We start from the raw sequence: 15,323 nt of genomic DNA on the forward strand, positions 1-15,323 counted from the left end.
GGCCTCTTCCTTCACAGGGGATTTGGCCTTCTCTGGGGATTTGGCCTTCTCTGGGGATTTGGCCTCTTCCTTCACAGGGGACTTGGCCTTCTCTGGGGATTTGGCCTCTTCCTTCACAGGGGATTTGGCCTTCTCTGGGGATTTGGCCTCTTCCTTCTCTGGGGATTTGGCCTTCTCTGGGGATTTGGCCTCTTCCTTCTCTGGGGACTTGGCCTTCTCTGGAGACTTCACTCCTTCTGGGGACTTGGCCTTCTCAGGAGACTTGGCCTCAGCTGGTGATTTTGCTTCTTCTTTCATAGGGGACTCAGCCTTTTCTGGGGACTTGCCTTCTTCCTTCACTGGGGACTTGGCCTCCTCTTTCTCTGGAGATGTGGCCTCTTCTGCTGGGGGAGATTTTGCTGCTTCTTCTCCCCCTTCCTCCTCCTCTTTGGCCTCTTTCTCTTCTTCTTCAGTCACTTCCTCAGTCAGCTGGACCTCCTCTGTCTGTTCCTGCACAATCACAGTTTCCTTCTCTGACTTTTCTACCACCTTGATCTTCTCTTCGCTTTTGACTTTTATATGAGTGGATATGGCAGGGATTTTGGGGAGTCCTTCTAGAAGGGAGAAAGGACTCGGGCCAAAGCCAATCCGACACTCTTCACCCTCCAGGAGTTTTCTGCAGAATGGATAATGGAACACGTTACTATTAACTCAGAGCCGATCAATAAGTTAGGGGGCTTCCTGAGCTACTCTGAAGGTCCACCGCATCCAGTGATATGCACTTTGGTGGAGGAAGGGGTGTGAATGGTGGGCACTTTGAGACTGGAGAAGGTCACTTAGCAGATCATCCCAGGGACCACCCAGAATCCACACCCCAATGGCACTGCTCTTGTTTAATGCAGCTAAGGTTGCAATTTATAAAACTTTTTCTCCTGAAAAAATGGCCCTCAAGAGAAAACACCTATATTAACAACATTTATACTTATTGTCCCTCAACTAAAATGTTATTCAAGAGAAAGGTGGAAATATGAGCAAGGAATTCCACATGTATAAACCTGGGTTTAAGAGGTCTTAGAATGTTCCCATTTGAATTTCAAGGGTCTCCTGTTACCTTATAGTCTCATCCTTTGGGTTTTAGGAACATGGTGGGGGCAGTTTCCACTCTTTCCTACTCACTAGATGTGTGACTTTAGCTAAGCCACTCAAACTCTTTCATCCTCAGTCTCCTCATTGGTAAAAACAGGGTCATTAAGAGTCCTAGCCTCAGAGGGTTGTTTCAGTGAAATAATAAATTAAAAAAACCTGGCAATACCTACCTCAGAGTAAGTGTAGGGGTTACCCACACAGACCAGTGCTTTGCAAATTTAACGGCATGCAAATCACCCAGGGATCTGATTAAAATGCAGATTTTGATTCAACAGGTCTGGGGTGCCTTTCTAACCAGCTTTCAGATAATGTTGATTGTGCTACTCCATGGACAACACTTTGAGTAGCAAGACTACAGATTAGAGCCAAGACGTGGGAAGTGAAGGGTCATTAGCCAACAACTGGGACAGGTCTTCACAGGGTCAGCCCTGTTCCTTAGCAGGAAACTGCTAAGCTGGGAGGTCTCTTGGCTTTCTCATGGCTACTTTTTACTGAGGGCTTTCTCTGTGGCAGCCCAGTGGTACCTGTGTTACCTGGATTAGCTCAGGAACAGGATTAGCACCTCCTCCCAACAATCCCAGGACGTGGGTACTGTTATTATCACCCCTATTTTATTTCCCCAGGAAACAACTGCCCAGAGAGCTAGGAATCTCTAAGAGGTAGAGTTGTGAAGGCCCTTGACAACTCAAGTACCTCCTTTCCCTCCAAGCCAACCTCTAGCTGGCTGGATTTGGGAAGAGGGTGAGGAGGTTTAACCCTCTGAATCACTGTCAGAATGAAACTAAGTCACTCTCAAGATATTTGTCTCTCAAAAGGTAGAATGGTGGTTGCCAGGGCTGGGGGGAAGGAAGGGAAGGGAGTGGAGAGTTACTGTTTAATGAGCACTGAATTTCAGTTTGGGAAGATGAAAAACGGTCTGGACATAGATGATGGTGATGATTGCACAATAATGTAAATATTTTTAATGCCCCTGAACTGTATACTTAAAAATGGTTAAATGGTAAATTTTCTGTTATATACATTTCACCGCAATACGAAAAAAAAATTTTTTTTTTTGTCTCTAAGACTGGCAGGCTACCTCACTGTGGGGCTTAAAATCCAAGGCTTCTCCTTCTAAGAAGCACCACCCAAAGGCCCCCTGGCCCCTCACCTGTAAGCAGCAATCTCAATATCCAGAGCCATCTTGACATTGAGCAGGTCCTGGTACTCTCGGAGCTGGGCTGCCATCTCCCACTTGGTGTTCCTGAGCTCAGCATCCAGCTGCTGGATGGCTTCCTGGGGAGGAGAAGTCACATACATGTCACGTGCCAGTCAGCATTCTGGCCCTCAGCACCAGAGGAGCTGGGGCGGGCTATGCAAACCCAACGTAGTCCTGTTCAGCCGGGCGTGCTGGGGCCAACCCCCACCCAGTGAAAGCTACGGATCTCATTCATGGACGTGAAAGCCACCTGGCACAAAACTCCTGCTGTGTGTATAACCTCAGCCTGGGGAGTGGTCTGGAACGAAACACACCAGACACCAACAATGGTCATCACAGGTCAGTGGGATGATGGGTGAATTTTTACAGATCTTAAGCTTAGAAAGAGCTCAGTGGGAACACGGCCTTGTCTGCTTTGGCTCCCTATCGTTTCCCCAGTGCTCCAAAGTGCCTGCCACACAGTACAGGCTTGGGAGGCATCTGTTGACCGAGACAATACACAGAAGCACGCTCAATACGAGCTGAAGCTTCTCCCCTGACCCCAAGGCCACTTAGCCACTGCTTGAAGTGAATCAGTATGGCTGATTTTTATTGCCTCCTTTTTCTACAATCACCATATATTACTTGCATAATAAGCTCTTTAAAAGCGGTATTTTCTTTTGGCAGTTGTCTTTAACGGGAGGTATCTGCCAAGGCCTTCCCCAGGCTACCCTCACTCATAGACACTGGTTATTGTTTACTGAATGCCCACATGACCAAGACCCTGCTGAGCACACTCACTCCTCACACGAAAAGGTCGTCTCTCTCTTTAAGCTTCATAGCTCTGCAAAGGAGGCTTTTTTTTTTTCCCATTGCATTGAGGGAATTCAGAGTCAGAGAGGCAGACACTTTCCTGGGGTCACACGGCTAGAAAGACATACTGGTACCCCTGGTATGTCTGACTCCAAGGCCCATGGTCTTAACTACGATGACCCCACTCAAAGAGGGGCAATGACTTGTCCAGGGTCACCCAACCAGGTAAGACAATCTGGCTCTCTGCCCCACCCCTGCCCACCTGGTAGGATGCGATGTCAGCCTGATGACGGTCCTCCAGCTCAGAGCGCTGCCTCTCCAGTGAGTCCTTGGTGCTTTTGAGCGCCTCCAGCTCTGTGGTCCTGGCCTGCAGCTGCCGCCGGTACTCAGTTATCTCCTCCTGTGCCAAGCGCATGGCGTCTGTGTTCACCTTGGCTGCCTCTGACAGTCGGTCCAGTCTCACTGGGAGAGAAGGGAGTAGGGCACAGGGTTAGACACAACTGGATTTGGATTCTACTGCCCAGATCTGGAAGGTGACACACATGGGTTGAGGACCTACTGAGTGCCGGTGCCATCTTGGATGCTTAACTCACCGTATCCTTTGTGATAGGCAAATGACCACTGCCCAAGGCCGGTAGGCCAGTTTGAGCAGCAGAGCTGGGATTCAGATCTAGTGTCTATCTGGCTCCAAAGATCACATTGTCTCCCCATACTCAGGATCTGGAAACTCTGCAGGGCAAAAGAAGCCCACATTTCTGGTCCTCCTGGTTCAGCTCCCCAGCAAAGGCTGGCAGTGCTGAGGGTCATATGTGAAACCTGACCCATAGGGCTTAACTCTGAGCTTGTGGTTGAACAAGTTAATGAGTCTGTGACCTTTAGAGGCATGAGGGCGCCGTGAGCCACCATGTAGCCATAGCCCCTTCCTTGCAGGTTTCTGCTTTGCAGAGACCAAGGTCACTGCAGAGCCTGGGGCCTGCGTGCCAGCTCCTCTGTCCCTTCCTCCCCCTTGTTGCGCATTCTCTAGCACAGGAGCCCCTGTGCCAATGGCAGCCACACCCTGGCCCCTGTGAGCAATGGGCTGCAGGTTCCCAGAAGACTTTTCAGGGACCAGTGGGGGTCTGGAGGCTAGTCTGAACCTCCTGAATGTGGACATCCTGAATCCTGAGATAATGACATTCAGGACCTGAGTCTTGGGAGTGGGGGAGGAATAAGGGATGCCAGCAGGGTGGTCCAGAAGTCCTGAGATGGATGAAGGGCAACGCCCAAGAGAGCAGAGAGGTTTGCTTTGGGAGGAGCCTTGCTGCAGAGATGGGGGAGGGGATGGTTCTGCCACTGCAGAGGAGAGGAAGGAACTGGAAAAGCAATGCATCAAAATCCCAGCTTTTCTGGTTTTTCTCTGCTAGTACTGGCAAAGACTTAGAAACCATCCAAGTGGGTGAGGATTCTTACGCACTGTGGATCACAGACCTGTCTGAAAATCACTGAAGGCTCTGTACCCTCTCCCAAGAACAATGCAGAAGTTTTACAGACAGTTTCAGGAAGGCTCATGGAGCTCCCCAGGGTAAGAAGCCCAGTTAGTCGACCCCCCTTTCAACCCCAAAAGAAATGAAAACCAGAGAGGGCAAGTGTTGGTCAAAGTCACCCTGCAGGTGCTGCGCACAGCTTCAAAGCTGCTGCAGCTGCAACCTAGCTGACTCGGGGTGGCACGGAGTTGGGGGAGGGAGATGGGTTTGGGAGGCTCCCGGCTTTTCTGAAGGGGAGCAAGGACATTAAAGGGCCCACAAGCCACTTCAGCTTCAGGCACCAATTGGTTGTAATGGTGGTCCCCCTGGGGAGAAAGAATGTGAGAATGACCCACCCTCCCCAACTGTAGTGGGGAGGAGCCCGATAGGTGTCAGAATAGGGTTCCCTGCAGTGTGCAAGGAAGGGCACTCCCTTCCCTTCCTTCCCCCCGGGGCAGCATTGGACAGGGAAGCCATGTTACTTTGAAGGGCAAAGAGCGCCCCAGCGACTAGAAGCCGGCACCGCTCTGGAGCAGTAGAGGGAACCTGATGAAGAGGGGCCTCATAGTGGGGTTACCAAAACTCGGGAGAAGGAGCAGAGAGGACCCAGAGTTGAAGGGCAGATATAAGGACCCTGGAGAAGGCCAAAGGAGAACCTAGAGTTGGGGGGAAGGGGGGGTGTTCCACAAGAGACCCAGAGTAAAACTGTTTTTTAACTAAGGGGCATGCGCTCTGCAGGAGGAAGCTGAGCAGCGCACCATCCAGTCCAGCCACCTCTACACAGAGTCCACCAGCACCCTAAGTCACGCCACCCTTCCCCTCACTGACCGACCAACAGAGGGCGCCCCATCCTCCCTGTCCCCGCTCGCCTGCGAACCTCGGAACCACTCCTCGGACTGTAGCGTGCTCTGCACTGCGTGGCCTTCCAGCTGCGCGCGGATCTCGCGCAGTGCCGACGTCACGTCGCACTTGAGGGCGTCGCGCGCCTCGGCCTGCGCCTGAGTCTGCGCGGCGCTGCTGCCCTGGATCTGGCCGAGCAACTCGCCCACCTCCTGCTGGTGGTGACGCCGCAGGTAGCCGCACTCTTCCTGCAGGGCCTGAGCCTTCTTCTGCAGCTCGACGCGCGCCGCTTCGGCCTCCTGCGCAAAGCGCGCAAGTGCGCGCGCCGCCGCCTCAGCCTCCTCGCGCTGCCGAGCCTCGTCGTCTAGGCGCTGGCGCACGTGCGCGATGTCCTCCAGCAGGTGCTCTTGCTCCAGGCGCAGCTGGCCGCGGGCCGCGCCCAAGCGCAGCACAGCGCCGCGCATCTCGCGCACCTCGCGCTCGTATAGCTCGCCCATGGCGGCGCGGCCCGCCTGCTGCTGCCGCAGCGCCGCCGCCTCTCCTTCCAGGCTGCGGTTATGTGCCTCGAGCTGCCGCACTTTGTCGATGTAGCCCGCGAAGCGGTCGTTCAGCGCCTGCAGCTGTTCCTTCTCGCTGCGCGCCGCCACCGCCGCCACCACGCAGCCCTCCGGTCCGTTGCTCAGCGTGTCTAGCGAGTCGGTGCTGGAGGCGGCTCCCGCGCCGCGGAAGCGGCTCGGCGAGGCCGACACGGAGCTCACGGACGTCCGCGCCCATGAGTGGAAGCCGCTGGAGGAGCCGGCTGCAGAGCGCGCGCCGCCCTTGCGAGTCAGCCCGTAGTGCAGACTGCCGCCTCCGTGGAGCGGCGCGAAGGCGCCCAGCAGCGCCTCAGCGCCGCTGAAGCTCATCTTGGCCGGAGCAGGTGCGGCTGCCGGCGGAGTGGGAACCCGAGGCCGGGACGGGGCGGGCGGCACTGCGGTAGCACCCGGCCGGCCGGCCCTTTTATAGCAGCCCGGCGGGGTCCAGCCCCTCAGCAGTTGCTGGGGGGGTGAGCAGGGGAGGAGGGCCCCGCCCTCTCCGCCTCCTCCCCCAGCGGCCCGGGGCCGGCTGGCTCCGCCGCAGTGAGAGGGGCGGGGCAGGGAAACCAAGGAGTGGAGGGGAATCGACGACGCAGCGTCAGAGAAGCACCCCCGAAGCAGAGTCAGGCGGTAGAGGACTCCCGGAGTGGACCGAAGGGGAGCCCCCTGGTGCGGGTCGGGAGACCCTGCTACTATGTTCGGAATTAAAGAAGGAGCCTGAAATGGGGGGAGGGCAAGGAGACCTGATGGGAATAGGGGCAGGATGCCTTCGGGATGGAGCGATAGAAAACTCGGTAGGATGAGAGGACCCCCGAATGAGAGGGAGCACAGGTTTTTCCTCATAGTTAGACCTTCAGGATAGGGGATGCAGAGTGTCTGCAGCCGGCCCGGAACAGGGGAGGGAGAAAAGTAATCCTGAATGGAAGCATAGTGGGCACTACAGAGGGTAGAGGTAGAAAACCCTTGAGTGGAGGTACACTGTTCCCCTAGTAGCTAGAGGGGCCACCAGGAGAGGGCTCAAGGAACTTTGCAGCCGGCTCCGGAATGGAGGGGGAGGACCTGGAGTTGGGGAGGGCAACAAGGCTGCCCTGAATTGGGCGTGTGGGAGACACTGCAGAGGATGGAGAAGGGAAGCCTGGATTGGGGGACACAGTGGTCTCCGCAGGATAGGAGGCAGGAGACCCTACAACCGGCCCCAGCAAGGAGGGCCCTCAGTGAAGTGGCAGAGGGTCCCCTGTAAAGGCAGGGTGTGTGAGGGTCAGAGAACCAAGAGTGGGCGTGCTGCGGGGAACTTGGCATGAAGCTGGGAGAGTTGATGCCTGTGGGGAGTTGGGGAAGTGACAGGAGGGCTAGGAGTCACTCAGGCCAGGGTCTGCACACTGAGGTCAGCTCCACAGTTGCTGGCAAATGACCTTGGACAAGTTGTCCCCCATCCCCCCCACTCGGTTTTCCCATCTTTACAGAGAAAGGATCTTGCCCTGGGTCAGGCTGCAACTTGAGACCCCCTGCTCCCCCAGCAGCTTCTGACTTGGGGGATCTCTGGCAGAATTGGGGGAGGAGAACCTCCTACTGCCCGTGGATATAGCAGCCACTTTCCCACAACTAGGGGGTCCATCTTTGTTCCTTTCCCCTCCCCATCTCCTCAGCTTCAACTTGTAGTCTCTCCCCGACACCCACAACAGACAAGTGGGTGCCATGATAGATTTCCCTTCTCCCCCCCAGAGAAGTGGTGGGATGCTTTCAGGGTACCAGAGTCCTTCACCCCCATAAACCCTAATTCACGTAGAAAAGAGGACCCTGGTATTTGGAGGGCCCTGCAACAGCTGGTGGTTATTTGGCTTTTTCTTGGGTTTGGCTCCTGTCAAGTGCCTTGGGAGTGGGGGCGGCGCTGCGGCTGGTGCTTCAGCACCAGGGACAGGGCCTACTGCTCATTGTTGGGGAGGAAGGGGTTAATTAGCCTCTGCCTTTCCCTTGAGGGATGGGACGGAGGAATGCCATCTCCCCCTGGCCGGATCCCTGTGTTATGCAGATAGGGAGCTGAGGAGGGATGGGTGAATGATCCAGTGGAGAAACACCGGCAGCCAGAGACCCAGCCCCTTGACCTTCTGCTAGGGATCCGGTCCCCTGTTTTCTGTGACGTTCTCCCACGTACACATCTGGGCTGTCTTGCCTCTCCATTGGGAGCTGAAGGGACACCCCTAGATGCCAGATGCCAGGAGGGAACCTTGAGACCTCCTGGGGAGTCAGTGTAGACTCCCCTCCCAGACCTGAGCCTCCCTCAGGCAGTTAACCCAAACCCCACTACATTTCCAGTTTAACATGGTTTTCATTCTGTAGGATCCCCAAGATGGAGACAGAAAAATACCCTAGGAAAGACCTATGCCAGTTCTTTTCTCTTTGCCCTCCACCTCACTCCCAGACCCCTGGTTCTAAGCAGACCCTCAGAGATGGGGAAGTGATGGCGCTGTCCCTTTAACCACGTTTTACAGGGAGGAGAGTGCGCTGGGGAGGAGGAGGGAGGGGGAAGGGAGTTTCTGGTTTTGCATGGAGAAGCAGAACATGATGAAGCATTTTTCCCCTGTTTAAAGATCCAGCCATGCTCCAGTTTACAGGGGGCAGAAGGGCACCTTTGCAGTTGGTGGAGGATGGAGGTGAGTGTCTGGTCTGAGGCTTCTGAGAATGGCATTTGGGGGGCTCAAGAGGACTCCCATGCTCTCACATGGCTCCCCATTACTTGTCATTCTGCTTGGAATCTTGCCATTAGAGCCCTGTTCCTTTGGGTCTTTTCAGTCATCTGCGTAATGCAGATGCATCCTCTGGGTGTGGGGAGGCTGACAAGCAGCTGACAGCAAGGGAGAGTGGTAGCAGAAGCTGGGTAAAAGAGGGGAGGGGCCAAGATGGATTCTGTCAAGGCTGGGGGGCCACAAACATGAGATTCTAAGCAAGAAGTCCCAAGCATGATTCATGTGGCTGGGGAAAATGACATGAGGGTGGGAGTCCTGGGGTCAGTGCCCCCCAAAGGGCCCTTCAGGCTCACCTCCAGGAAGCCATCCGTTTTACCCCTACATGTAGTCTGTTATCCCCTCCATGGTCCCCAGTGCTAATCCACCACATCACACTTACCACTCCAAGTTGTCATTGGGTGAATGAATGGATGGATGAATAAATTCCATCAGTTCTCCAGCCAAACTTGTGGTCTAGAGGGGACTAAAAATGATCCTGCCCTGAGTCCTTGAGTCTCAAATCACTTTCATCTTCCTGCCCTCAATTCTTACCATTTGAAAGTGAGTAGAACAACATATTCATTCATTCATCCATTCATCCATTCTTCACATGTTTACTGAGTGCCTACTATGTGATAGGCACACGCAAAACACGGAGGTTCAGAACCCCATAAACCTCTAAAATTGCCTCCCTGGGACAAGGGTTCTCAAGTCCTTCCCAAATCCCAGTGCAGCATTTCCCAGGGCAACTTCTTGAGGATGGTGATAAGTGTTCCTAAAAAAGGAGAGGAAAAGAAGAATTTCACAGTTAAAGGAGTTAAACAGGGCTCTTGGGGCAACCCTTGGAGCCTGGACGTGGTGATGAGCATCGGGAATCTCCCAGAGGTGCCGACTTCCCCAAACTTATTAGACCACAGGCCCTTCTTGTCCCCAAGTGTCGCCCACATCGGCCCTCACTGCGGAACCCACTCAGACATGGGCTTCAGCCCCTGTTCCCCCTGGGCTGCCATCTGGGCTCCTGCGTACCCCCAAGGTTAGTGTTCTTCAGGAACAGGGCTGCAGTGTGAAGGGTAAAGCAGTACAGCCCTCGGTGAATATCAGCCAAGCATTGCTGCCACTTACTTCATTCATTCAGTGTCTACAGGATTAGACCCTGTGGTGAGCAGTGGGGACTCTGAAGAATGAGACCCTAGTGAGGGGGAATCCCCCCATGTGTACAGCAGAGAGAACTCGGCCATCACTTTCTCCTTGGTACCTCCTCAAACTTGGCAAGGATCACTAGGCAAGGATCACTGTCCCTATTATAGATGAGTAAATGAAGGCCAGAGTAAGGTAGTGAGTTGCCCGAGTTGACCCAGTGACAGGGTCTCAAATCATCCAAGTTTAAGCTGGTGCTGTACACAGTGGGTGGAAATCCATTTCTCAGGCACAGTTGGGGCCCAGATGGCCTGAGATTGGAGGAATGAGAGGCCCCCAGAGAGAGAACAGGCAGCTGGCTGGAATTGGGGTCTGGCCCCTGACAGATTGCCCAGCTGAGAGCCTCTGTGACCTGTGACCCAATGTCAGCACATCCTTTACGTGGGGGCTCACTCCCAGCCTGGGCATCCTGCACCACTGTGTCACCTCTCTGTGACCACTGTTTGGGGGTGCATTTGCTAAACTCATTCTCTTCCTCCTTTCCATAGAACTTGACCTTTTCTAACATGGAAAATTCTACTATCTTGTCTCCTCCCATACAATTTAAGCTTCATAAGGACAGGGACTTTTCCCTGTCTTATTCAGTACAGCTTTCCTCAGCCCTTGGAACAATGGCTGGCAAACAGTAGGTGCTTAACAAGTAGTTGAATACCTGAGCAGTCCTGCCTGAGAAGCTGGTGAGCACCTGGTCATTTCAGCACCAGGAATCTGGACAGCTCCCGGCCGGCTCAGCCCTTGGAGGGTGGCCGCCGCAGGCTTGGAGCCTCCCAGCCAGCCTGAGCTGCGCGCGGTCACCTTTGCTGGGGCTCAAGCCCTGCCCACTGCATTGCTTGCAAACTCACCTCAGTAATACCTTTTCCTTTTTGAGTTCCTCAATTGCTTTTATGTATTTGTGAAGTGCCAAGCATTTCTCTTTCTCCTTATCTCTCTTTGGTGCTCATCATGCCTCACATACTCTCTCTCCTTCCCTTCTCTCTGTTCCTTCTTCTTCTATCACGTTCTTCCATCTCTCCCCCACCCCCAGTTTCTCTGTCCTCCTTATCCCTTTCCTCCTCCCCTCTTCCTCCTCCCGCTCCTTAGAGTTGTCCTATTTTTGCAGGCCTTGATTTATAGTAAAGGGGAGGCAGCCTCCCTCCCCCTACTCCCTTTATGAAACAGACAGCAAAAACTGAACTACGTGCAGTTTTGCATAAGCCTCCCCCTCCTAGTATCTGCCCATAGTTGTAACCACAAGGGGACTGGCCCAAAGCTGATGAAAGCCTGCAGCAGGTCTGCCTGCCCACCCATCTGTCTGCCGCCCTGGGATGACACCGTGTGGGAGGCTGAATTCTGCCACAAAGGTCAGGAGCTGGTGGGTGGATTTACAGATCCGCCCCATCTCTCCCGCTCTGGTTCCCTTTGCGAGCAATTATGGATGAATGATTCTCCGGCTGTGGTTCCCGAGTCTGAGGGTGAGGCGATTCATTCGTTTTCCCTAAGGAAAAAGTTCTAGCAACTGGATGAGGCATTCAGAGTTACACATGCTCTAGGGCTGTTTTATTCTTGTTATCTAGTGCAAGAGGCTAAGCAATAATAGGACTCAAGGCTCTCAGCTAAGGAGGGGAAGAGGTACCTCTGCTTTTTTTTTTGGATGCATTTTATTTGCTTCAGTAATGGAAATCAAATAGTTGTGCTTTAACTAACATGATTTTATAAAAAAAGTAGTATTGCATGGTTTGACATTTTTGCAGGGATAATCAAATATTTTCTTTAAAGCTTTGAACCAGTCATGTTCATCATTATTTCAAAACATGTTCATCATTATTTCAGTTGAGTATGACACATCAACTGAAATTTTACATACGTGCAAAAATGTCCATCTCATCATAATTTCACTATGCAAGTTTTTCTCTTTTTTTTTGGTTTTGTTTATTTCTTTTTTCTTTTTCTTTTTTATTTATTTATTTTTTTGCGGTACGCGGGCCTCTCACTGTTGTGGCCTCTCCCGTTGCAGAGCACAGGCTCCGGACGCGCAGGCTCAGCGGCCATGGCTCACGGGCCCAGCCGCTCCGTGGCATGTGGGATCTTCCCGGACCGGGGCATGAACCGGTGTCCCCTGCATCGGCAGGCGGACTCTCAACCACCGCGCCACCAGGAAAGCCCTTTTTTTTTTTTTTAAACTTAATTTTTATTGGAGTATAGTTGTGAGGTACCTCTGCTTTTACACCTGGCCTCTTTTACACCTGGCCTCTCTCATTCCAGCAACCCTATGAGATAGAGACGGTTACTATCCCCACTTCATGGTTTGGGAAATGGAGGTTGGGAGAGGTTGGGAAACTTGCCCCAGGTCACAGCTAGTAAGTGGTGAAGCTGGGATTCAAACCCAGGTCTGATGGGCTCCACAGCAAGTATGCTCAACTACAAGACTGTGCTATCACCTCTCACGTTCATAGGAAGGCCCAGCTAGGTTCCCACAGGACCACTGCTTTAGAACTGGACCCAGCACTTTCCTGGTCCCATTACACTGGCTGGAGCTTTGCTCTGGGAGTTCCTTCCAGCATCTTGATGGAAGCAAGGGGGGTTGAGAACTGGCATTGTCTTGGGGAAGGAGGCCCCCAAGGCAGTACAGTCAGGAAGTTGAAATGACAGCTGACAGCTTTCTGGATGGCCTACCCTGAGGAGACAGATAACTAGACAGCAGTCATGGAATCGTGATTGATGTTCACAGTGTAGATCTTGAGTCATCAAGAAAACAATTTTGGCAGCCTCTGTGTGGTGAGCACTTGCCTGCTGTGTGCTGGCCCCCTATGTATGTGGTGTCTGCAACAACTGCCCTGGGTCTGCAGGGTCATCCCCCAATACAGAGTAGGACGTCTAAGTCAGAGAAAGTGACCTGCCAAGGTCACTGAGCAAGGTGGTGGTGGGGCTGTGGCTCACAGCTGGGCCACCTGCACTTCCTGGGATCCACAATCGCTCTCAGAAAAAAATATTTCAGTGGTGCTTCATCTCTTTATTCTGGAGGAGAAGGCTGTCCATAGTACATTTGAGAAAGATTGTATGCCAATGAGTTTAAATTGGGGTGTTGAGGCTTAGGGGGAGAACTATCAGTTGGATAAAAGTTCATTTCTGATGGTCGGTGTTGGCAGGTCAATGAGGCATTACTGGGCCTTAAAAGAGGCCCCTACAAATGGGCACCGCCAGGGCTCTGGGGACATGAAGCTTGCTTTGCTGAGGGGCAGCCACATCCTGGCCCATCCCTTTGAAGTCAGTCTGCATAAGGACACCCAGGGCCTGGCAGCAGCCTGGCACCACCCAAAAGCAGCAAACGCCAGCAGCAAGGAGACATGCCAGGTAGGTTTCTAAAACCTCTTCCTCGGCCCTGAGCCAGGCGCCTGCCATGGATGGGTGGACGGAAGACTGCGGGAGCCCATAGCAGACCTGGACCGGGCACTCGGTCACACACGCCGGTAAAAACTCTGCTGGGCACCTGAACCGCCTTCTGGCTTCTGGGGAGGTTAGTGGTGAAGGAAGGAGGAGACAGAGCTGACCTTGAGGTCTTTGCTCTCTCAGGGGGAGTTAGTGGAGAAAATGTGCTTTTTATTTAAAAATTTAAAACATTCTGCCACAATGCTGGTCACCAAAGCAAATCCCCCGGCCCGCCCATAACCTCTGAGTCAGAATCTCTGGTGGAGGGGCCTGGGGATGTACATCCTGAACCAGTGTCCCTACAGCAGTACTGCCTGTGTTGATCTGGCCTTGACCAACCTTCCAAGTTCACTGATTGAGCCCTGCTGTTAAGTCTTTTACGTACCTTATCTCATTTAGGGGTCACATCCACTCTGAGAAGCTTTGGTGAGAAAAATTGAGGCCTGGAGAGGTTAAATCACTTGCCAAGCACAAAACTTGGCTCTAGAACACGGCCACCCGGTCCCACCTCGCTGTCTTTGCTCACAACTGGACCTCTCCTGGGAATGCTACCCCGCCTCATCTCTTCAGTCCGAGACTTCCTCCTCCTCCATGTCCTTCCTGCTGCCTTGAACCCCATTCATCACCTAGGTGCCTGTCCTGGGACCTAGGTGATGGCATGTGCTGGAGTCCCTGGTGCCTGTGCCTTCACATCCTTCCTAGACCATGAGTCCATGAGTGCAGGGAGTGGTCCTTGTACTGGGGCACTCAGGATGTGTGCAGTGGGTGAACATACGGTGGGGATATAAACACTTGAGGCACAGAGAGAAGGACACAAGAATGTTTCCTGGCGGTGGCTTTGGAGGGGGCAGGGCTGGATGGAAAGGACAGAGAGAGCTGGTATGCCCTCCCCTGCCCAAATCCCTCTCTGCCCAAATCTATTCTGCCTTCCAGGCCCACCTCCGTGAAATTCTTTTTTTTTTAAATTTAATTAATTAATTAATTAATTTGGCTGCGTTGGGTCTTCATTGCTGTGTGCGGGCTTTCTCTAGTTGTGGCAAGCGGGGACTACTCTTGGTTGCAGTGTGCGGACTTCTCATTGTCATGGCTTCTCTTGCTGCGGAGCACGGGCTCTAGGCGCAGGGGCTTCAGTAGTTGTGTCACGCGTGCTCAGTAGTTGTGGCTCGTGGGCTCTAGAGCACAGGCTCAGTAGTTGTGGCACACGGGCTTAGTTGCTCTGTGGCATGTGGGATCTTCCTGGAGCAGGGCTGGAACCCGTGTCCCCTGCCTTGGCCGGCGGATTCTTAACCACTGTGCCACCAGGGAAGTCCCTCTATGAAATTCTTGATTCTGCCATAATCTCTTGTACCCGGAGCTTCTTCTCTGACATCCTTTCCCCCACCCCAAATTCACTTCCCCCATTTACATAACTTCTCTTTATGCTTTAGCTATTCCATGTTAACTCTGCCTTCAGGGAGCCTTCCCTACCCCCAACGTGTGGGCTCCCATAGCCCCCTGCCTTTCCCTCATTCTAGCCTAACACTGTATTCTAAAGGGCTATTTGTCTCCTAACTGGACTTTGGGCAAGGGTGACAGGCATCTCTTATTCAATGTTGCTTCCCTAGGACCTGGTACCAGAGTATTACCTCAGTGAAGTTTGTTGAATGAATAAATGCCAGTCCACGGTGACTTCCTATAGACTGTCCTCCACCTTATCCATCTATAATTAGAGCCATCTTGGACTGCGTTTCACAACCCAGAGTTCAAGGAAGCCAGGCTAGAGGACCTTAAAGGCCATCAGTTGTACAGATGAGGAAACTGAGGCCAAGTGGTCCGTGGCAGTTCTGACTCCCAGCCAGTGCTTTCACTGCGGCTCACAGCTACCTTGCTTCTGGTTCTGAGGCTGAAGGTCCTTGGAAGCAGGAATAGACACGTGGACTTTATTTCCTGTCTTGGCAAGGAGGGTGCTTTGCCCATTATCACAATC

The 15,323-nt window shown here is 53.1% G+C and overlaps 1 protein-coding gene across 1 annotated transcript in view; it reads right to left on the bottom strand.

Moving 5' to 3' along the window:
* Positions 1 to 6,875, bottom strand: part of NEFH (neurofilament heavy) — a 7,794-nt gene extending 919 nt beyond the window's left edge. The window contains exons 1-4 of the mRNA XM_029233134.1: positions 5,495 to 6,875; positions 3,378 to 3,577; positions 2,276 to 2,400; positions 28 to 655 (exon numbers count right to left, since the gene is read on the bottom strand). Coding sequence (XP_029088967.1) covers positions 28 to 655; positions 2,276 to 2,400; positions 3,378 to 3,577; positions 5,495 to 6,875 — 2,334 coding nt within the window. The remainder of the gene's footprint in view (positions 1 to 27; positions 656 to 2,275; positions 2,401 to 3,377; positions 3,578 to 5,494) is intronic.
* Positions 6,876 to 15,323: the final 8,448 nt, after the last annotated feature.

Source organism: Monodon monoceros, unplaced genomic scaffold (assembly GCF_005190385.1).
Source record: "Monodon monoceros isolate NGI ecotype Baffin Bay Population unplaced genomic scaffold, NGI_Narwhal_1 Super_Scaffold_1, whole genome shotgun sequence".
Classification (NCBI taxonomy): Eukaryota; Metazoa; Chordata; class Mammalia; order Artiodactyla; family Monodontidae; genus Monodon; species Monodon monoceros.